This window comes from Marmota marmota, unplaced genomic scaffold, assembly GCF_001458135.2.
Source record: "Marmota marmota marmota unplaced genomic scaffold, marMar, whole genome shotgun sequence".
In the NCBI taxonomy this organism is placed as follows: domain Eukaryota; kingdom Metazoa; phylum Chordata; class Mammalia; order Rodentia; family Sciuridae; genus Marmota; species Marmota marmota.
The window spans coordinates 19,802,279-19,830,161 of record NW_026000174.1 but is presented as its reverse complement, the minus strand read 5'-3'; the positions used below and the strand labels follow the sequence as shown (position 1 = coordinate 19,830,161).

General features: G+C 37.5%; 1 protein-coding gene across 1 annotated transcript; it reads left to right on the top strand.

The window, feature by feature from the left end:
• Nucleotides 1-227: 227 nt before the first annotated feature.
• LOC107135615 (interferon-induced very large GTPase 1-like) lies at nucleotides 228-26,878 on the top strand. Its single transcript, XM_015477585.2, is given in 3 exon segments — nucleotides 228-3,718; nucleotides 18,637-22,481; nucleotides 22,483-26,878. Coding segments are annotated over 2 exon segments (7,290 nt in total). The 5' UTR covers nucleotides 228-3,718; nucleotides 18,637-18,638; the 3' UTR covers nucleotides 25,930-26,878.
• Nucleotides 26,879-27,883: the final 1,005 nt, after the last annotated feature.

Here is a 27,883-nt window from a genome sequence, read left to right as displayed (position 1 = left end):
AAAAACAAACCAAATTACCAAATTAATAAATGGGCAAATGAATTAAACCGATGCTTCTCAAAAGAAGAAATGCAAACAGCCAACAAGTAGATGAAAACATGTTCAACATCTTTAGCAATTAGAGAAATACAAATCAAACCTATACCGAGTTTTCATTTCACACCAGTCAGAATGGCAGTTATCAAGAATACAAATAATAATAAATGCTGGAGAGGATGTGGAGAATTATTGAACATTTTTACACTAACACAGTTAATGGGATTATAAATTAGTACAACCACTATGGAAACCCAATATGGAGGTTCCTCCATATACTAGGCATGGTACAACCATAGGACTCAGCTACACCACTCTTCAGTATTTATCACAAGGAATGAAACTCATCATACAACAGTGATGCATGCATACCCATATTTATAGCAGCACAATTCACAATAGCTAAATTATGGAACTAGCCTAAGTATTCATCAATGAATAAATGAATAAAGAAAATGTGGTATAGATAGTCACAGTAGAATTTTTATTCAGTTATAAAGAAAAATAAAAATTAGGTTTACTGTAGATAACACCTCTGTCTTGTAGGTCAAACCGATACTAGTTGCCTAAGTTGTTTTTCTGGCACTTGAAGGTAGCTAAAATATATTGAAACACACACCTTCCACTCAACCTTGCAGAGTATAAGAGAGGAGCCCCATTTGCTAGAATGGCACCACTTAAGAATTTGTTCAGAATTTCATGCTTTCTAAATTGAGTAGGGTGGGCATATTATTGGACAGCTGAAATAGATAACATTCCAAATGTACGTAGTATGGGGGATATAATTCCTCTACACTTACTCTGGCAAGCAGAATCTAAAGACTGCAGATGGCTCTGCCCTGAGAGGTGGGGAGAGAAGCCCACAGAAGGTAGGAAATGATTTCTCTCTGTCTTTCCTTGGATTATCTTATTTTCATTCCTCTTCTCCCTTTTTTTCTTTGTTGTCAAACATTGCATTCTGGATTTCAAGAGGTGAACAGAGTCCCTTAAAGAATAACATCTTAAACAACATGTAAGCCAGCTTTAAGGAAAAGACTAGTGGTAAATCTCGGGCAAAAAAGAACTAGCACTCTTAGCTGTCCCTCACTTTTTAACCAATGGACTGGAAATGTACTGGCCAATCCACAAAGCTTTCAGTCAGAGCCAGGAGAGGGCTGGAAATAGGGTGAGGAAAGTGAGGTACCCTATTTGTACTCTATTGTAAAGGAGTACAAAGTTGAGCAAATGCTACCAGGTTCCCTTGTCCCCCCAGGTGCCTCTCTTACCCAACCCTAGTCCTCCCCTTTATGGTCCTGGGTCATAGGACTCTCTCAAGTTTCCCTGGGGAGGTCTACGTGAATTCCCTTTCCTTCAAGGCATCATAAAAAGACCAGAATTGTTCAAGTGAAACTAAAGTTAGCAAATGACAAGAAGGAAAGAGAAAAACAAGTAACAAAAACACCTAGAGAAAACAGTTTAAACACATCTGTGTCAAAACTCACCCTTATTTTTAAATAAGCATTTCCTGGAATTCAGATGAGAGTTGTAAATCAAACTGAAAGTTTGTTTTCAGTGTTGGGGGTGAGCCAGCCTTACAGGACATTGTCAAACGGTGGCAGGGCTTTACCAACTTCATTACTTGATACAACACTTAACAGAATCCTCCCATGTACATACAGTGTGCTCTCACTCTGAAGAAATCTCAGGGGAATCAGACACAGACTATCATGCGTGGACTCCTAGCATAGCAACAGAGAACACAGGAACTAGTACACATCTCAGCACAAGAGGACAAGACAATTCTCCCAAGACCTGTATAGAGGCAATGGGAAATTTCCCCTCCGCCCTCATGACGATCACTGGAATGAAACAGACAAAGATTGAACAGGAGAAAAGGCATATGAACTTATTTTCATGCAAAATGGGAAAATCACAGCATGAGGGACAATAATAGGAGTATGATTATCCACCTGTTTAACATTACACACAAACTTATATATCCCATTTTCTATGAGGGAAGGAGAGGTTGGGACAGGTATAGATAATTTTGAGAGCTTATAAATTATTATTAGTCATGAAAGTACTCTCAGGACCATGTCTTTGAATTTTGAGTGAGCTCATGAGTCAAAATCTTGTAAGGAAGTTTCATGCAAATGTGGTTATATTTCTCAGTCCTCTTTGAGATAGATAATGGGAATTCAAGGTGGCTATAAAAAGGAATCGTTCCCTTTTGCAGTCTGGTCTTAATGCAGATAAAAAGAATTCCAGAGAGGGCTTCTCCCTCTACATCAAGTTGCTCAGCATGCCCAAAATGCCATTTTTCAGGAATGTCATTCTCTGAGCCCCAACAACCAAAGGATTCTGGCAGTCACAGAGAATCTCTCAAATTAAACTCTTAGAATATTGTAGCTGGAATGATCCTTCCCAGTACCTCCTCTTGTGACACATTTGATCTTCAAAGCCAATTCTGTGCTGGGGAGAAAAGAATTCATATTTTGAGCATGTGCTTCAGGCCAAGCATAGGTGAGAGTCACCTACGTCATCTCATTTTGTCCTCACCACTATTATTGATGTAGATAATACTCTGCCACTACAAATTCATACACCATCTAGCTGCTTCTTATTACTTAGGTTGCCTTCTTCCTATATACAGGTAGTGTAAGGAAGCTTTAAATTTATTCTTTTTCCTCCAAAGGTTTTAATAATTGAGTAACATACATACTGTGAGAAAAAAATGCATACAAGTTATTAATATGCTTAAGCATGGAATCCATATCAAAGTATGAGACTCAAAGAGGGCAAGATGGATGAACTTTATGCAAAGCTAAACAAAGGAATGGAGGCCTGGACTTCTGGAAGGGAGGGTGACATACATGCTGGAAGGACTGGAAGGAGGAGCACAGTGAGCCACTCCTGTCAATTTGTTATGTATGTGAAGTTTCCCAGGGGTAATCTCTGTCTGGGCCTGGTACCAGACTCCCAATCGCTTCTTTCTGTGAAAAGATCTTTCAGAGGTAGGAAGGGGATATCAGATACAAAAGCATCTACCTGCATCCAGAGTGTACTTTACTAGTGCAGTTGGATATAGATTTTGTTTTACTAAAGGAAAGCTTTCCAGAGTCCTGCCTTTGTCTAAGAGATTTACAGTCTCTCTGAATAACCAACTCAGACTATGCAAAATCAATATGTATTTTGAGTCAGATATTTTGTTCTCCCTCAATAGTAACTGTCGAATCCTGGGCTCAGACTTTGACTAATAAAACTCTTGCTCATTAAAAAATGCCTATGCTTTCCTTCAGAGAAAAGATCAGCCTTCTGGTAAGAAACTTATACCCCCTGTGCTCCTCGAGTCAATTCTTGAAATAGCCATTATCATCCCCCAAAGACACCTTAGGAAAGCAGCTCAGATACACTAGTTTCCTTATTCAATCATCACACATTGCTTGAACATCCACATATTTAATGTTCTTTGTCTGGAACTAAAGAAATAAACATGAGTAAGATAGAAACTCCCACTAGAGGAAGGAAAACTGGGAATTGCCCTGCTCTGAGGTAAAGTTCAGTCCCTTATCTCACTAAAGAACCCAGAACTGACTGCAGCTGTGAAATCTCTGCCTCCCACACTTGGACAAGGAACCTGCTCTTGGTGGTGCACTTTTCTCTGGAGCAACCTGAAGACAGGCTCTTGGACTTAAAAAGACAAGTAGGTGAACAAGAAGTTAAGAATTGGGGTAGACAGAGAGACATAGCAACAGGCCATGATGGTTCTGAAATCCAGATAGGAAACTGTAGTTAGAGTTCTTTGATTGGGTTTCCAGATTCGAGGGCAATGATGGCTTCTGCTTTTGGCTCCCTGGGCACTTGGTTCTGCCCTCTGAGTCATCCCTCCTTTTTCATGGAAAGTAATAAATTCTCACAGTTGAGCAGTTTTGTCAGCTTGCTTCCTGCCAGTACAATTTGGGGGTGGGTGAAAGGGATATATAGCCTCCTTTTATTTTGTTCTCACTGTGTTTCTTTGGGTTCAAGCTGGCAGGCTCTCTGTTGTACTAATGATATGGGTCTTGGAGTTTCCCTGGTGTTAAAGATTAAACACCCGAGCACTGCCAAGGCAAGCCTAGAAAGCAAATTTTATTTAAGAAAGTGATAGAGACAGATTTCTCCTAAGAGATGTGGCCCCGGAGCTGAGTATCCATGGGAGGGAGTGTGTCTTGTTCTTATGTAGACCCCCAAATTCCCTTTCTCTTTCTTCTCCATGTAAGTGCCTGGGACCAGGGAGGTGGGGGTTAGTTATTAGCAACCCAGAGTGCCCAGAAGCATGATCATAGAGGTTAACAACCCATTGTCCTCTGTGTAATAGCCAGTCCTCATCCTCTGGACCACCATCATTCCTTACCTACACTGACTGCCTGACCTTTGCCCCATGCCTCAGTTTACTGAAGAATGTGACATAGCCTATTCATTCCGGCCAGGTGAAGCACTGGGCAGATTGCTTTTTGACAAAGAAAGCATGTGTGGTGGGAGGATCAGCAGCACCATGGGCCCATATTATAGAATTTTCATCTATCTGTCCCCTTATTGCTAATATTCTCAAGAATTTATGATATATTCCATTGGGTCCCCACTCCATCAGACTCAAGCCACATCCATAGATGACTTTCAAATAAACTCTCCTATTCATTGGTCTTATGCTAGATTTTTAAAGGATGGTATCCCTAAGGCTTCCTCTGAGGCTTCCGGTTTGATTAATAGTACTGTGTTAAATTCTTATTCTCTTGAAAGAATTCTTTATATACCTGATTACACCAACCTTTTGATATTTTTGAGGTTTTAGCAAAATATTGTAAAATCATACCTGTTTTGAAAAGCTTAGTCCTTTTTCCTCATACCAATCAAACAATGAGGTCATGGTTTTGAGAAAAAGGAAAAAGAATTTTTCTTTGGTTTGCAGGCAAAGGAGAAAGGCAGAGGTTTCTGTCCTAGAGTCTGTGACTCTTCCCTTCAGGGGTAACAGAGGGCTTTTTAAAGAGGTGATTCAAAGGCTTCATTTTAGGTGTTCCTTGTCAGTGGTCATAATTCACTTTGACCTTGAAATATAGCCATTTCTTAGGTCTTCTGTTTCTTCATTCCTGTGGTGTGTGTGATGAAGGACAGATAACTCTGCTTAGGATGGAAGGAAGGGTAACCTTGCTTCCCCAAAGTCAGGAAGGGAGAGGAGAAGAGAAAGAAAGAGAATTTAAAAATAAGCTGCACTGGTAGAGAACTAAGGGTTATGTTCAAAGCATGAAGAAGACCACTGCTTCATACCCAGCAGAAGTTCAAGACCAAATATCTTAATTCTAATGTTTTTTGTCTTTTAGAGAAAATCAGAAATTCAACATTATGCAGTCCTGTTGTCTTTTAGTTTAATAACTCCTTTCTTAATTTATCTCTCTCCATTCACATTTTATTAAAACCAGCAAGAAGAAATCAGGAGACCTCTTCAAAATTTTGCCTTAGAGGATCCTTACCTACATAATCAATTTTATCGCTTATCAGTTCTGCTGTATACATAACCCCAGGACATAATTTTTCCAGGCTTTCTACTACATAAAACAAGAATCTTCTTTCTTCTGGTTGCATTGCCACGTTCCTCCCTTTTTTTCCAAGTTCTTCCTTTTTTCTATAGTTCCTCTCTATAGCAACTTTAGAATCTAGGTTTCTATTTATAGTCTATTCAAGGTAATTTCAATTTTCATGCTCTTCCAAATTCTTCTAGTCTCCAGGCATTCACCTGACTCCAAATATGTTGCCATGTTTCGAGGTATTTGTTCAGCAGTACCCAACTGCTTGTTGCTAAAAGTATGTATTTTATAATGCTTTGTTACAAGTTATCACAACTTAATATCTTAACACAATAATTGTGTATCTATATATTTATCAATCATAATTTCATTCAGGAGTACAGACAACTGTTGAAGATAGGTGCTGAGGAACTGAGCAAGATGAGAAACAGGACATAGGGGACTCAGAACTGTGGAAAGCTAAGGATTTTTATTTTAAGCAACCCAGCCATTATATATCCCTTGCGTTATCCTTATGGTTCAGCAAGTTCTTTGAGGTTAACATAAGCAAGATAGTAAGAATAACATTAAAATAATGCAATGTTCATAAGCCACTTCCTTAATCTCTGTCTTAGATCTAAGCCCACTGATTAAGCACAATCCAAGGGGAACCAATCAACAAGAATATTCTCAAAATAAGTTTAGCCACAGGGAAATACAGTCTCAAGAGGAACTTGTGGCAAGTCTGACCTTGTCAGCAGAGTGTGTCCTGAGAACAGTGTGTTGTTCTTGATCTCTGGCATGCCAAGAGCTCAGAGGACTTTAACCCTTAGACAAGTACAGAGATTCCACAGGCTTTGAGACTTAAACTACTCCACCAAGACACTGCTTAACTGAGTCTTCTACTCAGGGTCTCACAAGGCTGTAATACATGAGAGAACTAAGCTTGTTCTTTCCTACAGGTTTAACTGTTGGCACAATTCAATTTTTTGTTGTTGTGAGACTGAGGTTCCCATTCACTTAGTTTCTTCATCATTTCCTAGATATTTCTTTGGATTTGAGTTTCTATCTGGACATGTGGAATTAATATATAGAATGGCTTGTTCCATTACCAAATTGCTCTACTCCACCTCTAGCCATTTGCCCAAATTTTCTTATAGGAAACCTGATAAAGAAATTCTTTAGTTTAACATCTTCCACTAGCTTTTATATTCCACTCCCACAGTACTTTGTGACATCCCTAGAATTTACTACTCTATTCCAGAAATCCAGTTTCCTATCATTTCTTCACAAATTTATTATTCTTTTTCTAAAAAATATAAAAGCATCTTGCTTTGTTCATTTCTTCAGATTTCTCTCTTGTGAGGATACCTATGCCCACGTAAACTTAATAAAACTTGCAGGCTTTTTAGTTATTCAGTCTTGTGTGATTTTGGTTCCCAGATGTAGCCAAGAACCCACAAAAAAGCCAAAATTTGATAACAAGAATCAACAAATGGGACTTACTTAAACTGAAAAGTTTTCTCTCAGCAAGAGAAACAATAAAAGAGGTAAATAGGGAGCCTACATCATGGGAACAAATTTTTACTCCTCACACTTCAGATAGAGCCCTAATATCCAGAGTATACAAAGAACTCAAAAAATTAAACAATAAGAAAACAAATAACCCAATCAACACATGGGCCAAAGACCTGAACAGACACTTCTCAGAGGAGGACATACAATCAATCAACAAGTACATGAAAAAATGCTCACCATCTCTAGCAGTCAGAGAAATGCAAATCAAAACCACCCTAAGATACCATCTCACTCCAGTAAGATTGGCAGCCATTATGAAGTCAAACAACAGCAAGTGCTGGAGAGGATGTGGGGAAAAGGGTACACTTGTACATTGCTGGTGGGACTGCAAACTGGTGCGGCCAATCTGGAAAGCAGTATGGAGATTCCTGGGAAAGCTGGGAATGGAACCACCATTTGACCCAGCTATTGCCCTTCTTGGACTATTCCCTGAAGACCTTAAAAGATCGTACTACAGGGATACTGCTACATCGATGTTCATAGCAGCACAATTCACAATTGCTAGACTGTGGAACCAACCCAGATGCCCTTCAATAGATGAATGGATAAAAAAAATGTGGCATTTATACACCATGGAGTATTACGCAGCACTAAAAAATGACAAAATCATAGAATTTGCAGGGAAATGGATGGCACTAGAGCAGATTATGCTTAGTGAAGCTAGCCAATCCCTAAAAAACAAATACCAAATGTCTTCTTTGATATAATGAGAGCAACTAAGAACAGAGCAGGGAGGAAGAGCAGGAAGAAAAGATTAACATTAAACAGATACATGAGGTGGGAGGGAAAGGGAGAGAAAAGGGAAATTGCATGGTAATGGAGGGAGATCCTCATTGTTTTACAAAATTACATATAAGAGGTTGTGAGGGGAATGGGAAAATAAACAAGGAGAGAAATGAATTACAGTAGATGGGGTAGAGAGAGAAGATGAGAGGGGAGGGAGGGGGGATAGTAGAGGATAGGAAAGGTAGCAGAATACAACAGTTACTAATAGGGCATTATGTAAAAATGTGGATGTGTAACCGATGTGATTCTGCAATCTGTATTTGGGGTAAAATTGGGAGTTCATAACCAACTCGAATCTAATGTATGAAATATGATATGTCAAGAGCTTTATAATGTTTTGAACAACCAACAAAAAAAATAAATTAAAAAAAATTTCATAAGAAAAGCTAGGCAGAAATATTAACCCTTTTGGGGATAATTCAATAACTACATAATTGAATGTACACTCTACTGTATTTCTTGCTGATTTCAATGTATTGATTCTCTGTATAAATATGGTTAGAGTGAGTAACAGTATTTGGGAATAAATGTTGACCAATAGATAAAAAAAAAGCCAAAATTTTCTCTCTTAGTAGAAGGGATTTCTCCCTGTTATTACATTCCTGAATAAAAACTGTCCCAAACCTCTTTGCAACAAAAACTCTGCTCTAAATCCTGTTCTTCCTTATTTCCCCTTGGGTTTTGTTTCCAGTATTTTGAGCAACTGACTTTACTGGTTGTTTTACTTTGAACAAGAAAATATGCTCAAGTCTTCCCATTCTGTTTAAATTCAAGTCAATATGATCAAGTCTTCCCTTCTTCATATTTCCAATATTGCCAGATTTCTTGCCTTATAATTTATATTAACAGAGACCAGAAAAAATTAATACTTATAAATATTCACATATTGGATAATAGAAATAAGAATGATATTCATTATTACGATTCTTGTCCTATTTCTAGTTAGAAATTTCCCTGTAAGTATAGGGGAAGGCAAAACCTCCATCTTTCTATGGGTTCATATCCAGAGAGTTTTCATTAAGACACATTTTTTAACACAACCCTGGCATTTTTTTATTAAACAACATAAAATAAATCAGGCCTTATGTATACTTACAGATTTTTAAAATTTGTTATTTTTAAAGCTACATGACAGTAGAATGTAGTTTGATGTATACATACACGGAGTATAACTTACTCTAATTAGTATCCCATTCTTGTGGTTTACATGATGTGAAGTTTCACGGGTGGTGTATTCATATATGAACATAGGAAAGTTATATTTGATTTACTCTACTATCTTTTCTATTTCCATTTCTCTCCCTTTCTTTCATTGCCCTCTGTCAAATCCAATGAATTTATATTCCTCCCACTCCCCTTGTCTTGTGTTAGCATCATTCAATCTTTGGTTTTGGGTGTTTGGCTTATTTCACTTAAAATGAGAGTCTCAAGATCCATCCATTTACTGGCAAAAGTCAAAAAGTCATTCTTTTTTTGTGGTTGAGTAAGATACCAATGTGTATATATACACCAGTTTCTTAATCCATTCATCTGTTGAAGGGCACCTAGATTGGTTCCATAGCTTACCTATTGTAAATTAAGAAGCTATAAACATTGATGTGGCTACATCACTGTAGTATGCTGATTTTAAGTCCTTTGGGAATGTGCCAAGGAGTAGGATAACTAGGTCAAATGGTCCTTCCATTCCAAGTTTTCTAAATAATTTCTGTACTGCTTTCCATGGTGGTTGCACCAATTTGCAGTCCAACCAACAATGTATGAGTCTACCTTTTTCCACAGATCCTCACCAACATTGTTACTTGTATTCTTGATAATTGCCATTCTAACTGGAATGAAATGGAATCTCAGTGTAGTGTTAAATTTCTTTTCTCCAATTGCTAGATATGTTGAACATTTTTTCATATATTTGTTGACCATTCATATTTCTTCTTCTCTGAAGTACCTGTTCAGTTCCTTTACCAATTTATTGATTGGGTTTTATTTTTGAGTAAGTTTTTTTATTGTTTTAATTTTTTCAAACATATTTTTAGTTGTAGATGGACACAATACCTTTATTTTTTTATTTATTTACTTCTATGTGGTGCTGAGGATCAAACCCAGTGCCTCACACATGCTAGGCAAGTGCTCTGCCACTGAGCTACAACCTCAGCCTCGTGAGTTCTTTATATATCCTGGAGATTAATGCTCTATCTGAGGTATAGGTGGTAAAGATTTTCTCACATTCTGTAGGCTCTCTCTTTATATTGTTTCCTTTGCTGTGAAGAAGCTTTTTCATTTGATATCATCCCATTAATTAATTATTGATTTTACTTCTTGTGCTTCAGGAGTGGGTTGAGAAAGTTGATTGGTAAGCCAACATGATAGAAAGTTGGGCCTACATTGTCTTCTAGTAGGTTCAGGGTATCTGGTCTAATGCCTGGATCCTTAATCCACTTTGAGTTGAGTTTTGGGCAGGGTGAGAGATAGGGGTTCAATTTCATTCTGCTACATATGGATTTCAAGTTTTCCCAGCACCATTGGTTGAAGAGGCTATCTTTTCTCCAATGTATGTTTCTGGTGGATTTGTCTAGTGTGAGATAACCATATTTATGTGGCTTTGCCTCTGTGTCTTTTATTCTGTTCCATGGGTCTTTGTGTTTGTTTTTATGCCAATATCATGCTGTTTTTGTTACTATAGTTCTGTAGTATAATTTAAGGTCTGGTATTATAATGTCTCTGTCTTCACTTTTCTCACTAAAAATTGCTTTGGCTAGTTTGTGCTTTTTATTTCTCCAAATAAATTTCATGACTGCTTTTCCTATTTCTATGAAGAACATCATTGGCATTTTAATAGGAATTACTATCTGTATAGTGCTTTCAATAGTATGGCCATTTTGACAATGTTCATTCTGCCTATTGAAGAACATGGGAGATCTTTTCGCTTTCTAAGCTCTTCTTCAATGCCTTTACTTAGTGTTCTGCAATTTTCACTATAGAGATCTTTCAACTATTTTGTTAGACTGATCTCAAGTATTTTATTTTCTTTGAGGATTTTGTGAATGGGATAGTTTTCCTAATTTCTCTTCCAGCTGATTGGTCAATGATGTATAGGAATACAATTGATTTATGGGTGTTAATTTTATATCCTGTTACTTTGCTATATTCATTTATGAGTTCTATAAGATTTCTGGTGGAGTTTTGGGGACCTTCAAACATAGAACCATGACCTTGGTAAATAGCGATAGTTTGAGCCCTTCTTTTTCTATTCATATCATTTAATTTCTTTGTTTGGCCTAATTGCCCTGGCTAGAGTTTCAAAAACCATGTTGAATAGAAGTGGTGAACGAGGGCATCTCTGTCTTGTTTTAGGTTTTAGAGGGACTGCTTCCAAGTTTTCTCCATTTATAATAATGTGGGCCTTAGGTTTAACAAATATAGTTTTTGCAATGTTGAGGTATGTTCCTACTATCCCTAGTTTTTCTAATGTTTTGAACATGAATGGATGCTGTACTTTGTCAAATGCTTTTTCTGCATGTATTGAGATAACATATGAGTCTTATCTATATAAGTCTATTGATGTGTTAAATTACTCTTGTTGATTACCATATGTTGAACCAACCTTGCATCCCTGGGATAAACCCCACTTGATCATGGTGCACTAACTTTTTAATATGTTTTTGTATATTATTTTTCAGCATTTTATTAAAAATTTTGCATCTATGTTCATCAGAGATTTTGGTCTGAAGTTCTTTCCTTGATGTGTCTTTGTCTGATTTTGGTATCAGGGTGATACTAACTTTATAAAATGAGTTTAAATGGGATCCCTCTTTTCATATTCCATGGAATGATAGGAGGAGTATGTGTGTTAGTTCTTCTTTGAAAGTCTAGTAGAACTAGAAACAAAAGTGAAGAAAAAAACTTAAGCAGAATTTTCCCATTTTTTAATGGTCCATGAAATATATTTTATAGTTTTCTTTTATAGCTCAGAAAGAAAGGTGGTTTTTAGCAGAGGTTAACTGCTTTCCTAGAAAGAAATATTTCTCCACAGCTTAAGGGAAAATCTAAAAGAACCTCCAGAGGAAGAGAACAATCATCACAGCTGCTATCTAACATTACCTCTCTGCAGCACAGTTCCAAACACCATTTAGTCCAAGCTGGGGAGGGCTTCCTAGATCATTGGTTCTTGTTCTTCTCCCAGGGGAAAAAAAAATAAAATAAAAATGTATACACACAACGCACACACACACAACACAACTTCTCTTAGGGTTATGAAAAAATTCAGCTAGAATTCTTCCAAAGGAACTACAACTAGAAACAGGGGGAAAAGCAGCAGAATCCTAGGGACAGAAAAGTTTGCAGAGCACATTCTTTGATTCTTGAAAGTTCTCCATCTTTGCTAGCCACTATTTTCTGTCCTCAGGAATGAAAGCTGAATAAGGCATAGTCTCTACTTCCTGGAAACATAGTCAGTCGTCTAAGGGAAGTATACAGGACCATGAAAGTTCCAATCGATGATGTGTAGTAAATGTTTAACTCTCAGGAAAAGAAAGCTCCTGGTTTGGAATTTTGCTATTGCTGGGAATCAAACCCAGGACCTTGTACATGATAGGTAAATACACTACTACTGAGTTATATTCCCAGCCCAAAATTTCTGGCTCAATAAATAAATAAGTAAATAAAAATATTTCCGATTCATAAAATTTTCCATTACACAATACATCCTCTGTGGCCAATTTTAAGTGACTGATGCCAACTAAAAATTGGGAAGAGATGCATAGTAACACATCATTATGAAGTATGTCCTCTCTTCATAGAAAGAGACAAAAGTGGACTTTATAGCATAAATAATAGTACAATATAATACAATAATTTAGAATATTATCCTTTTTTCAGTTCAAATTGCTTTTGGTTTCCATATACTTCATTTAATTGGAAATATACATGATTTATTTTTTAATAAGGTAAAAATCACATAATACCAAATGAACCATTTTAAATTATACAGGTCACTATCATTTAGTACATTCACAATGTTATATATCAAGTACCTCCATCAAGTTTCAAACTAATTTTATTATCACAAAAGACAGCCCCATGTTCATTAAGCAATCACTCCCCCTTCCAACCTTCCCTAGACCTCAGCAACCATCAATCTGCCTTCAGTCTCTATAGATTTACTTCTTTTGAATATTTCTTATAAAGGAATGACATAATATTTCATATTTCCTGTATGGTTCCTCTCACTTAGCATAATGCTTTCAATGTTCATCACACTCAGGTGATGAAGGTTTACCCTTTTAAAGTATTTTACCTCTTAAATTTATGTCTTTAATCCATTTGGAGTTAATTTTCATATATTATGTGAGTTAGGGTTCTGACTTCATTTGTTTGCATGTGGATATCCAGTTGTCTTAATATCATTATAAAGGAGACTTTTTTCCCCATTGACTTATTCTGGTACCCTTGTCAAAACTACTTGGCTCTACATGTATGATTTATTTTCTGATCTCTTCATTCCATTTCACTGATCTACATGTCTATTCTCATGATGGCACCACACTGTTATGATATCTGTGGTTTTGTTGTGTTTTGAAATTAAGAAATATGAATCCGTATGAATCCATTAACTATGCTCTTCATTTTCAGTATTGTTTAAGTTAGTTGAGGTCCTCTGCTATTCCACATGAATTTATCATGTTTCTAATTTCTGCAAAAAAAAAAAATGCCATTGGGTGACATCTCTGTCTGATTTTGGTATCAAGCTAATGTTGGCTATAGGGGTGTTAATTTTTAGTAAAGCCATCTGGTCATATGTAATTTGTTGAGTTACATATTTTCACAATGTCCTTCTAAACTCCTTTTAATTTTATCTCTAAAAAGTTGGTAGTATGTCCACAGTTTCATATCTCACTTTGGTCATCTGAGTCCCCACAATTCTTGTCTGTTTGGGTTTTTTTCATAAAGCTATATTTTAGTTGTGTTGATTTTCTCTACGGTCTTTCCATTCAATTCATCTCCATTCTAATCTTTATTATTTTCTTCCTTCTGCATTATTTGTGTTAATTTTACTCTTCTGTTTCTATTTTCTTAAGGGCTGGATATGTTTTACTGATTTAAGATCTTTTATAATTTAGAAATTTACAAGTGTTAGTTTCATGGTATCTTATAAGTTTCAGCATGTTACATTTTAATTTCCAATTATCTCAAAGTATTTTCTAATTTCTATGTAATTTATACTTTAAAATTTTCTTTTCTATTAGTGCATTATAGTTATACCTAATATTGAGGTTCATTTTGAGATAATTATAAAGCATGAAATATAATTTGCTCCATGTCCGTCACCAGTACTTCCCCTTTCCTTCCAATACTCCCTCCCCATTTCCCTTCCTCTATAGGTCTTTCTTATATTTATTTTTAATTTTTTAAAAATTAGTGCTTTATAATTTTAAAGGTGAAATTTACTGTGGTATATTGATGTATATACATAGTATATTTTGGTCGATTTAATTCCATATTTCTTCACTGTGCTCTTCCCTCCTCACTCCTCCTCAGTCACAGTTCTGTGCTCCACTGATATTCCTTCTCATTTCCATGAGATTCCCCCCATTTTCCCCCTTATTTTGTCTAGCTTCTACATATGAGAGAATATATATTCAACCTTTGATATTCTGAGTCTAGCTTATTTCACTCAGCATAATGGTCTCCAGTTCCATACATTTACCAGCAAATGATATAATTTCACTCTTCTTTATGGTGATTAAAACTTCATTGTGTATATATACCACATATATGCAATGTCTTTATCCATTCATCTACTCATGGGCACCTGGGATGGTGACATAACATGGCTATTGTGAATTGTGCTGCTATAAACACTGCTGTGGCTGTATCACCAAATTATGCTGACTTTTGGGGGACACCTTATATCTAACCATAACAGAGAGGATCACAAAACCAGGAACAGAAGATTGGAAACCTTTAAAAACATATGACTAAATTGGGACGAATCCCATAGGTTCCCTAATCTCACTCAACCATGGTTTCTACACCAGTGAACCCACAGAGGTTGCCACAAAGAGGGATCAGATTTTCCCATAAAAAATAACTAGATGGATAGAAATGAGAGTCTTGGCATATCAACCACAGGAATTACCAGATGACCAAGGTGTTGCAAATATATCCCACTGAATTTCTTTTTATCAAATAGACTAGATGGCAAATTGTACCATACTGTTCAGGGAAAGAAAGTACATGCTCCCTGAAGCCAAAGAAGCCTTGGTAGCTGCTAGGATGGTCCCTCAGTTGCTCCCTTTTACTTATGGGAACAGCTACTTTAGTCTTCCCAGAGGCAAATTTATTTATCTCCCATTTCTCTAGTGGTGTTCTCAGCCAGCTCACACTTGAAGTGCCACACCTGCACAAGGTGCAGAGGCTGTTCTCAGGTCACACCTGAGTTGCAAAATTTGATACCAAAACTCAATCCTTATCCTTGATGCAGATCCAATAATGAAGACCAAGTTTTGAGAAAAAGGAAAAAAAATTTTAATTTGTTAGCAAAAGATAAATGCAAGAGACTCACATCACAAAGGCAACCATTCTAACTCCCAGGGGACAAAGAGAGGTTGAAAAGGAAGGCACACCAGGGTTGATTTCTAAGTATTATTTTCAGTATATCTAATAAATTATATCCCTAAAAGATCTCTTGTTCCAGTTTCAAGTACAGTTTCTTTATTCTTATGGACAATGAGTGGCTGATAATTTGGCTTATTACAAAAAGATTGTTAATCCTGCTTCCCCCACAGTTGGTAAGGAGAGGAAGAAGAAGAACATGTTATTTTTAAAATAAGCCACTAGTGGTCAAACAATAAGATTTGTATTCAATGCATAAATTGGACCTAGTGACTTGAAATGAACCCTGCATATATTGACTGACAGTTCTAGAGGCTGGGATGTCCAAAACTGAGGCACATATATACAAACAGAGCCTTCTTGCTCTGTTAGCACAAACAGAAAGCAAAAGTACAAAAAGACAAAAGGGGTTTGAAATAATCCATTTATAATGGAGTTATTCCCATCCATGAAGGTGCAGGCTTCATGCCAAAATCACCTCTCAAGGGTACCAATGCCTAATACTACTAAATTACAAATTTCAATAAGAGTATTAGATGATATGAACATTCAAACCATAGTGGCTAATCCACTGAAGACAAGTGAAGGAAAAATCTAAAAGACAGTGTGTAGGGGGTGAAGAGAAATAAGAATAAAGAGAGTTTTAACATCAAGAGTACAAATAACAATAATTGCAAGTGAGAATGTGAAGGAAAAGAAAATTAAACTTATATGTATTTGTTGGTACTACAAATTGTTATATCTACTTTAGAAAGCAGTATGAAGAGTCCTACAAAGACTAACAATGGAACAATTACATGACTGCACTATACTACAACTTTCTATTTATCCCAAATGGCTAAAATCAGCATATTAGGTACAAGCATCCCAATGTTTATAGCAGTGGTATTCATGATAAACAAGTTATTGCATCAGGGTAGGTATCTGTCAACAGACAAATGGGTAAAGAAAATATGACATATATATATATACATATACATCATGAGTTTTACTCAGCCATAAAGAACAACAAAATTATATCATTTGCTGAAAAGTAGATGGAACTAGTGTTCATGCTAAGTGTAATAAAGAAAAACAAAGGTTGAATGTTTCTCTCACTGGAGAAAGCTAGAGAGAAAAAAATGGAAAAATTTTTTAAAAAGTATCTCATGAAAATAGGAAGGAGAATAATAGGGTAGATAAAGGGGATCAAGAGAAAGGGAAGAGGGGATGGTATTGGGAAGTACTGGAGAGCAAAATCTATCAAAGTATGCTGCAACTGGATATGACTATTCCACAAAGAATCCCAATTTTATATATTCTAGTAATTAAAATTATAATAACAGCAATCATAATAATAATAGAAGAGAGATTAGTAGAGTAGAGCAAGTGGATCAGTAGAGGAGTGATGGGAACAAAAAAGGTATCACAGAATGAGATTGACCAAATTATGTTATGTGCATGTTTGAATGTGCAGAATGAATCCCGCTATTATGTATAAATATAATGTGACAATAAAATTTTTAAATCAAAAAAGTTAACTAAAAAAGATATATAAGATAGATGGTAGCCAGGTGTGGTGGCACACACCACAATCCCAGTGGCTCGGAAGGCTGAGGCAGGAGGCTCAAGAGTTCAAAGCCAGCCTCAGCAACAGTGAGGTACTAAGCAACTCAGTGAGACCCTGTCTCTAAATAAAATACAAAATAGGTCTGGGATGTGGCTCAGTGGTTGAGGATCCCTGATTTCAATCCCCAGTACCCCCAAAAAAATAAAAGATAGGTGCTGCAATATGGATGAACCTTGAAAACATTGTCATGAGTGAAATAAACTAATCACAAAAGACCAAGTATTGTATCAATCCATTTATATGAAATGTCCAAAAGAGGAAAATTCATAGAGACAGAGAATAGATTAAGGATTTCCAAAGGCTGAGGTGAGGAGGGAAGAATGGGGAGTGACTGCTAATGAGTAAGGGGTTTGATTTGGGGGTGATGCAAATGTTCTGGAATTATATAGTGCCAGTGATTGTTAATATATGACAAAATTTTGGATTGTACACTGTTAATTGGTGAATTTTGTGATATGCAGAATTATACTTATTATAAAAATAAACAATACATCTATATTTTTAAAAAAGGGTAAAATAAAAAGACATGGTGTCTGGGCTGGGGTGTGGCTCAAGCGGTAGCACGCTCGCCTAGCATGTGTGCGGCCCAGGTTCGATCCTCAGCACCACATACAAAGATGTTGTGTCTGCCGAAAACTAAAAAAAAAAAATTAAAAAATTCTCTCTCTCTCTCTCTCTCTCTCAAAACAGACATGGTGTAATATATTTGTAGGAACATAGGTGTATAAGATAGACATTGAGCAAGTATGCTAGTGCCGTTGAATGGGACAGGAATTATAGGAGGAAGAAAAACTTGAATAATATATAAAATTGGAATAAATGATACCACATCTCATCTTTCATCTAAGGATATTCACTGAAGATGAAATGGTGCAAAACATGAAAGGAACCCTGGATTAAGGAGAATATGGGGATCTATATACATGCACTTGGATGACATCCATATATAGATAATTCTTCATGTAATGGAAACATGATATTAACTAGGTATGGATAAAATGTAAGAAATGAGTTACCAAACATAAATCAGGTTAGAAGTTCATTTTAAAAGACCAAATGAGTATTAAATAACCTAGGAAGAAGTAACAGAGAGATAGGAATGAAACAATTCAAAAGAAAAAAATATAGACAAAAGAAAAATCCAAATGGTGCTATTGCTCTAGTTTTAACAATGATCACTGAGCTTAGAAACTCATAGATATTCTCAACCTTCATTCCTAAGCCTCATACTTTTCATGCAATTGAGCTTGTGTAGTAAGTGCCCAAATCAGGCTATTAAATTGTAATTTACCATGGCAAATAAAAAAGCAATCCATGTGACAACACCCACAATGATACCAAGCAGAAACACAAAAAGGTTTTGATGAAAAATATATTTTAGTATAAGTAAAGCAGGGAAGAGAAAGTCACACTAAGACAGTCATTCTTTTGATCACGTGGCAAACATTTCCTAAAGTTACAATACCATTAAATCTAACTGGATGTGTGTTTTACACACAGGTATGGACACAACAGAACACACTTCTGATGAGCCTCTGCTCAAAGGCAAAAGGAGGCAAGATCTCCAAGAGATGCTGAGGCAAGTAGGACTGGATATTGAGTACTGGTTGCCCAAGCTGCAGCAAGGTCTGGGCTTGACCTGTCCTCAAGTCATAGAATACTTAACAGAAAAAGACCTCCAGAAACTGAAATCCCAGGTACAACATCCATGGGAGAAAAGGGCCCTGGAGAAGCTGGTTGCCCTGTCACATTCAAATAGTCTTCCAGAGTTTCAGGAGTCACCAGTGGGGATGATAATAAAAAAGCAGAAGCAGGTAGAACATTTGCTGCAGGAGCTGGGAAACTTCTTATTAGAAGGGAGGCAGAGACAGGAAGAGGCAGTGAGGAAAAAAGAAGCAGAGCTGAGGCAAGCCATGGAGATCCCTGAAGAGTACTGGCCAGTGCCTGAAAAGCCCCTCAGGGAAGTCATGGAAATCATGCAGAGACAACTCAGTCCCAAGGAGAAGACATTGTCTCACAGGCAAAACCTCCTGGATAGAGATCTAATAAGATGGGCATCTGGAGGGCTAGCTCTGCAAGGGGTTTACCAAACATGCAACCAAATGGACCTGATACAGAAGAGGGAGGAGCTAATCAGTGTCCCCAGTGATTTCTCCCTCTTTGGCCCTCAGCAGGGCACAAGAATGGAAACAAAACAATTTACATCTTTTCAAGAAGAATCCATGTTCACCCAGACAATAGAAAAGATGGGCTTCAGTGTAAGTGCCTCTGCCTATGGTGGAGGCTGGGGAATTCCAGTAGAGACTGGAATGAATAAAATCAAGCATTCAGAATCCAAGGAAACACAACAAGCAAGTTCTGAGTGTACATATTTCTGCTCAACCAAGTTCTGCTATGTCCCGCTGGCCTCTTGCTACTTTCACATGAATGAGCTTCAGCTATCCAAGCCTGCCCTTCAGGAATTGAAATACATGGACGTAGTCTTGGATCAGAGGGCAGACACAGATAACGTCTCCTTACTGAAGTAGAGGACTGAATTTTTCTTCCACAGGTTTGGCTCTCATGTAAACCAAGGTCCTATGCACCTGGGAGGAATCTATGGATGGAAGGCAATTTCAGAGGGATTCCAAAGTGACCAGCTGGCTGATGTGAAGCAGCAGGCAGCAGAGGTCCTGGATATTTACATAAGGGGAAGCTACAGTGGCTATCCAATAAAAGTTGCTGGGGATATAAGTGTGTCAGACTCACATTGCAAAACAGTTTCCCAAAGCCAAATTTTACAAAATCTTCAAACCAAAATCCAACTATCTGTAGCCCAGATAGGTGGCCCAACAGAAGCAGATAGCCTTGTCCAGTGGAAAGCTGGCCTTAGTTCCAGCAATCAAACCTGGTGTGTCATTGACCGGGGACTTCAGCTGGTGCCCGTTTGGGACATCATCCTCTCTAGTCACAGAAGTGACTTTAAAGATCCCCTTAAGATAGCTAACTGCCTGAAAGACAACTACACTGCTCTGACTGGCCTCAGTGCACAGATCCAGGAGGGAAGTGGATTGTTGAGTGCTGGGAAGGAGGCAAGAGTTTTCCTAGAGGAGGTAAAATCCTGGGAGGTAACTGATCCTGAAGTGCAGCTTCAAAAACTGATAGCATTCATGCAAACACTGAGTCAAAAAATAAATGATTATGACACTTGGATTAACCAATGTCTCACAGACTGGGACCTACAGAATTTTCTAGTAAACACTGTAAATTTTAGCAAAAATTCTTCCAGACATAAAATTACTTTCATTAAATCACAGTTGCGCACTCTTCTGGATCCCCACGTCTACAAAGTGACAAACTTTCCTCAGGCTCGCTCCATCATGCAATGGATCTACTGTAAGTCAGAGTCAGAGCAAGAGCAGCTCAACATCTCCCAATTTTCTCAGTTTATTGAAATCTTAAAGGAAACCCAGAATGAACTCTTTGAAGTGAATGTCAAGTGTGAAGACCAAGAAACAGAGAAAGAAGCTCAAAGAAAGTTCACCTATAAGGTCAGCTTAGCTCTCAGCAGCTTCCTGAATCACCTCCAAGCAACAGAGCAGACAGACACATACCTCTTGATACTTTCCATTGCAGCTGGTGCAGTATATCAGGTGGTAAGCAATATTTTTTGGTATCTCCTGGGCCATGATGAGCTAAACTTCCTACTGGATGAAATGCAAACTGCCTTCAATAAATACCAGGAGCTTAAAAATATTTCCACCTACAGAGCTCATGCATTCCTAGTGCTCACAGGTCTGACAGCCAAAGCTGGAGTAGTAGCTGTTTCTCCAGAAGAGAAGATACAACGCATGGAGTTTATGAGAAAACATATGGGTCAATTTATTTCTAAAGAAGTTGTACATGTCCTCTCTAAACTTGGGGCAGATCATGATTGGGAAAACCTAGAAAGAGACTTGAGGTTGCTCATTGATGGGGATTATGGAGCCACCATCTCTTCTTTGAAAATGGATGAGGTCAAAAGACAGCTACAAAATCTTCTCCATGAAAAAAAACAGCCCTGTGAATCAGATATTAATGCAATTAACACAAGTGAAATAATAGAAAACAGAGCCTTTCTAGATTTACTCCAGCGTCTTGGCCTAGAACATTACTACCCAAAAAGGTTGAGTAGAGCTGACTTCCATTTGATCTATAAGGCTTCTGTGTGCAACACCCAGCCCAAATCTGAACAGGAACTTCCCTTCTATTTCCTTCAGAAGCTACTGATGCTGGATTATGGACTGAGGTACCAGGTCTTCAAAGATGATGAAAACATAGAACATCAGGTCTCTTCAAGTGCTTCCAAACAGGAAAATGAGGCTATTGATCCTTATGAAGACTTTTTTGAAGATGGTGATAGTCTTACTAATCCTTTGAGAACAGAGTCCAGGCCCCATATTCACCCCATGGATATTCAGATGGCCATTTTTCACTGTGCAGATGATTTTGCCAGACAATATATTTTGACCAAATTATCCATCTGTCAATTTGCCCTGCCTCTCCTGGTGCCAAATCCCTGTACGTCTCAAATTGAATTCTCTCTCTGGTCTCTCAGACAAATTAGGAGAAGTTGGCAGGAAGGAAAGAAATCACCACAAGGGAAGAACAGTCACAAGAATCTTCATATGTGTCGTGTCTCCACTCCCATTGTGTCTTTTATTAGAGTAGGCAGTGGCCTGTCTGCTTCCAAATCTCAGATCATGAACTGTCTTCTCAGTGAACATAAACATGATGTGTTTTTCCACCGACACTGCAGAGAAAGCAGCAAGTATTGCCTCTTGATGGGGGGTGTGGTGGAAATCTGCTGGTTCTGCCCTGGAGGGGAAGAGGACAGGTTTGACAACTGTGTGACCTTCATGAACCTTCATGGAGATGCAAAGGAACATAAGAGGCAACTCACCTTCCTGCAGGACGTCTCTTCTCTCATTGTGGTTCTCATGTCTGCTTCTGATGAAAATAAAGAAAACAAAAAAATAGTCTGTGACCTGTGGCAATCATCAAGACCTCTGATCTGCTTACTTGATGACAAAGAAAAATCCAAAGCCAATAATGGTGGTAAAAGAGTGAAAATTGGCCTGAGGAATAGAAATGAGGCAGAATTGACAGAGGAGCTCATAACTACCATCAGACGTTTGCTACAGCTCTGTGACACTGCTCTCAGCATGGAGCACTGCTCTCCAATTGCTCACCAGCAAGGATTTCTTATTGATGAAGACCAGAAAAATTGCAAGGAAGCCAAACAAAAGGCTGAGACCATCATGGACCTCCTAAAAGAAACAGAGTTGTCTCAGATGAAGGAAAAATTTCTACCCCTTCATAGTTGTCCAACTATGGCATCTTTGGTGTAAGAAGGACAAAGAACTATATCATTTGAGAGAAAAGGGGAATAGAAGCATTGAACAACACAAGAGTGATGTTGAGACAGATAAACAAATAATACGACATCAGCAGTTGACAAGAGCCTTTCCTCTTAAAGATATAATGGGATTTGTCCTTCAAATTCTCCATGAATATTCAGAAACTCACACTATATTCTACTTCTTGCAATGGATGAGTGTGTTTTTGGATAGCCTGACTGCAGAGCATTTGGAAAACTTGCATGAAAAACTAATTCATTTGTGGTCAAATGAACAAACAGAAAAGCAAAAATCCCAAACCAGCAACTTAAAACTCTGGCAAAATAAAATAGAAGCCATATCTACTGAGATTACTGACTGTACCTTGGGGATTGAGCAATTTCTCAGAGAAGTTGGCCAGATCTATGAAGCTCTGGAAGAAACTTCTGCCAAAAGAGAGACAATTTTTCTCTCCCTTCCCCAAATTGCTGCAGACCTGATGATATCTGGTGTCCCCATAGAGCTGATGGATGGAGATGCTTCCTATGTGCCCCTAAAGTGGGTGGCAGCTATTCTTGACAAGCTCTCTGAGAAACTTGGAGACAAACGTCTCTTTGTTCTCTCTGTCCTTGGCCTGCAGAGCTCTGGAAAGTCCACTCTGATGAATGCTCTTTTTGGGCTGCAGTTCACTGTAAGTGCAGGCAGGTGTACCAAGGGGGCCTACATGCAGCTCCTAAAGGTGGATGAGTCATCCAGAGAGGAACTTGGCTTTGATTTTTTGCTGGTTGTAGACACAGAAGGACTTCGGGCCCCAGAACTCAGCAACAAGTCCCAGAATTGGGACAATGAGTTAGCCACCTTTGTCATTGGGCTTGCAAACTTGACTCTCATCAATATATTTGGGGAGAATCCATCAGAAATGCAAGATATCCTACAGATAGCTGTCCAAGCCTTTCTGAGGATGAAACAAGTGAAAATCTCCCCAACTTGCATATTTGTGCATCAGAATGTAGGAGAAGTTACAGCTAAAGACCGAACTACAGAAGGACGAAGGCGGTTAGAGCAGAGGCTAGATGAAATGGCAGCACTGGCTGCTAAACAAGAAGAATGCTCAGATGTAACCTGCTTCAGTGACGTCATCAAGTTTGATGTCAATACTCACGTGTACTACTTTGCTCACCTTTGGGATGGCAATCCCCCCATGGCCCCTCCCAATCCTCGCTATAGCCACAATGTCCAGGAACTGAAAAGTAGAATCCTTTTGACTGCCAAACAGGAATCCAGAGGAAGTATCATGAAAATATCAGACGTAAAATTCAGAGTCCAAGATTTGTGGAGAGCCCTGGTAAATGAGAACTTCATTTTCAGTTTCAGGAACACCCAGGAGGTCATGGCCATGAGCAAACTGGAAACCATGTATAACCACTGGACCTGGGAGCTCCGGAGTCACATGTTGGACTTGCAGAACCAGCTTCACAATCAGATTCAGAATAGAAAAATTCTGACACTTACAGCAAGCATGATTGAGGATCCAGTTGTAAAGATATATGAAACCATCAAGCAAGAATTTGAAAAATATTTTACTGAAGACACAGAGAGTTATATACTCATCCAGTGGAAAGCCCATTTTGAAAATAAGCTACTAGTCCTTAAAGACTCACTTATTTCGGACACTAAAAGAAAAGCCAATGAACTGATTAGTCTCAAAGAAAGTCAAGAACGGTTGGAACAGAAAAAGAAGGTATATCAAAATGAATTATTTGAGAGGAGCCAAAAATTGGCTTTAAGTGTAAAAGGTAAAGAATTGAGTGAAGAAGATTTACGTGAGAAATTCAACCAACTTTGGGGAAAATGGGTCTGTGAAGTGTCCTCAAATGTCCCTCAAGCCATGGAGCCTAACATTGATGTGGATGCTGAAAACATCCTTTTGGATTATTTCAAAAAGGAGAAAAACATAGTGGAAAAACTAAAGAGAAATACTGAAGAAGATTTTCATATAGATTTTGGAAAACGTGTCAAGATGTATAAAGAATATTGTGCTTTCTCAAAGAACTTAGAGGCCTGTGATAAAGTGTCCATTAATATGACTACTGAACATGTTTTTTCAAGATTTGATGAAACGATTAACAGCATTTGGAGTCAACAACGTGATTATGATCAAAGTGACTTCCATAAAATCCTGAGAGTAATAGAAAATGAATTGAATTCTGTACTCACTAAAGACAGATATATATTTACCAGTGAATACAAAATCAAATTATGTTGGTGTTTATTTCGTAGAGCGTCAAAACATTTTAAGGAAATGCATAGGGCATTTAAGACAGTAAATGATCCTGTAAACTATCTAGAAAGCAAGAAAAATGATTTTTTCATGAGTTTCAAGATATCCTGCCAAGGTGCAACCTCTATCACGTCTTTTGTTGATTTTCTGTGGCACAAGCTCACTCCTGCTGTCTCTGACACCATATGGGAAAAAATGATCATTAAAATAACTGGGGACATGAGAGTTACCTGCCCTGCATTCAATGGAAACAGGGCTAACCTGGAGAAACACATTCTAATCTCTCTAGCAGAAGAAGAAAATTTTGACAATTATTGGCAGTACATTCATGATCCAGAATCATTCTTTAGGACTTACACTGAAAAGCATATTAAAATGTACTGTTCAGGCAAAGGTGGTGAAAAAATAAAAACTTTTTTCAAAATCTGTTTAGATGACATCAAGAATGCCATTCTCTCTGCTACTCATGAATCCACAGCAGTAGCTAAAGATACAAGCAGCACTGCATCTGAGTGGCTGGATTTGTTCTGTGACTACCTGGGGAACAAGTTGATCTTCCCACGAAGAGACTTGATAAGCATTGAACACCAGGAGATAAAAGATATGGAGTTTCTCAAAGAAGCCATGAGTACAGCTTTGGATCCTGCAATGAAAAAAGTAGAACAAAATTTTTCAAGTAGGAATATAGATGAAATGTTTCCTGAAATTGGGAAAATCCTCTCTAAACATCTCTGTGGCTGCTGGAAACAGTGTCCCTTCTGTAAAGCAATATGTACAAACACAATTCCTAAACATGATGGAGACCACAGTGTTCCATTCCATCGTCCTCGGGCTGTCAATGGATCTAACTGGTATAGAACAGACCACTTTGTCATTGATTGCTGTTCTAGTTTAGTTGCAAGTGATCGTTTGTTTGCTTTGACAGATGATTGTAATATTCCTTATAAGAACTATCGGAAGGCTGGAAGGAATTTTGCCACATGGAACATCACCCCAGATTCATCCACCCAGCCATACTGGAAATGGTTTGTCTGTCACTTCAGAACAAAGCTGGAAGAAAAATATCAGCTAAAATTTGCAAATAGAGGTCAAATCCCTGATGAATGGGCAAAAATCACAAAGCAGTATGTGCTTGATGAGTTGAAAAAGCAATAATCCCCAATGAACACATAAGAATATTAGCATCTGAACAAAAATCAGAGTACATAACCAATCTTAAAACACATCCTCCTTATAACTAGAACTTTGAATAGTCAACTTTGTGAATAAAGTATGTAAAAATGGATGCTTAACATTTGGGGAGTTTGAGTGTCTATAAAATGACTTTATTTTTCTCTGCCTCAATTCCATCTGGATGAGAAAAAAAATTTACTAAAATAGGATCATATGACAAAATAAAATGTACTTAAAATACCTATGTCATGCTTTGAAATATTATTCTGAATTTTTAAAAAATCTATCTCAAAGAAACTCATCATTACACAAGAAATTAAAAGCCATTGCATGATTCTACAAATTCCTATAGAGTAACTGCATGGCAGTTGAACAAATATACAGGTCTTGACTGGAAACTACTAATGGACTTTAACTCCTTGAATGAATATTTTTCACTGTTTCAATTTATGAAGAAAATTTACTAACTCTTTTTTTTAAATCTTTTAAAAATAGCTTTATTAAGATAGAATTCACATATCATACAATTCACCCAATTAAAGCTATACAATGTAATGTTTTTCCCTTTGTATTGGCACATTATAATTATACATAACAGTGGGATTTGTTACAATATGTTCATATGTGCACACAATAAAACAGTATAATTTGAACAATTTTATTCCCCAGTATTTCCCCTTTCCCTCCCCTCCCTCTCCATGATCCCTTTTGTCTACTTACTGGTCTCCCTTCTATTTATTTTTTAATTTGTTCTAATTGGTTATACATGACAGTAGAGTGCATGTTGACACATTGTATAGAAATGGAGCAAAACTTCTCATTCCTCTGGCTATACATGGTGCAGAGTCACACCAGTAGTGTAATCATATGTGTATATAGGGTAATAATGTCTGTCACATTCTACTGTCCTTCTCATCCCCACAGCCCCACCCCTTCCCTCACTCCCTACTGCACAATCCAAAGTTCCTTCATTCTTCCCTACCACACCCCCACTATGAATCAGCATCTGCTTATCAGAGAAAACAGTTGGCCTTTGGTTTTGGGGGGATTGGCTTATTTCACTTAGCAGGATGTTCTCTAGTTCCATCCATTCACCTGCAAATGCCATGATTTCATTTTTCTTTAAGGCTGAGTAATATTCCATTGTGTATACCTACCACATTTTCTTTATCCATTTATTTGTTGAAGAGCATCTAGTTTGGTTCCATAGTTTAACTATTGTGAATTGAGCTGTGATAAATATGTGGAGGTTTCACTGTAGTATGCTGATTTGTAGTATGCTGATTTTAAGTCTTTTAGGTATAAAGCAAAGAGTGGAATAGCTAAGTCAAATGGTGGGTCCATTCCAAGTTTTCTAAGGAATCTCCATACTGCTTTCCAACCAAGTTACCAAGCACCAGCAATGTATAATTATACCTTTTCCCCCTACATCCTTGCCAACACTTATTAGGCTTGCATTCTTGATAATTGCCATTCTGACTGAAGTGAGATGAAATCTTAGAGTAGTTTTGACTTTCATTTCTCTAATTGCTAGAGATTATGAACATTTTTTTCATGTTTGTTGACTGTATTTCTTCTTCTGTGAAGTGTCTGTTCAGTTCCTTAGCCCATTTATTGATTGGGTTATTTGGGAGTTGGGAGTGTCAAGTTTTTTGAATTCTTTATATATCCTGGATATTTGGGCCTACTTTTTCTTCTATTAGGCACAGGGTCTCTGTTCTAGTGCCTAAGTATTTGATCCACTTTGAGTTGATTTTTGTGCAGAGATAGATAGAGGTTTAATTTCATTTTGCTACATATGGATTTCCAGTTTTTCTAGCACCAGGTGTTAAAGAGGCTATCTTTTTTTCAATGTATGTTTTTGGCACCTTTGTCTAGTATGAGATAACCATATTTATATGAGTTTTTCTCTGTGTCTTCTATTTTGTACCATTGG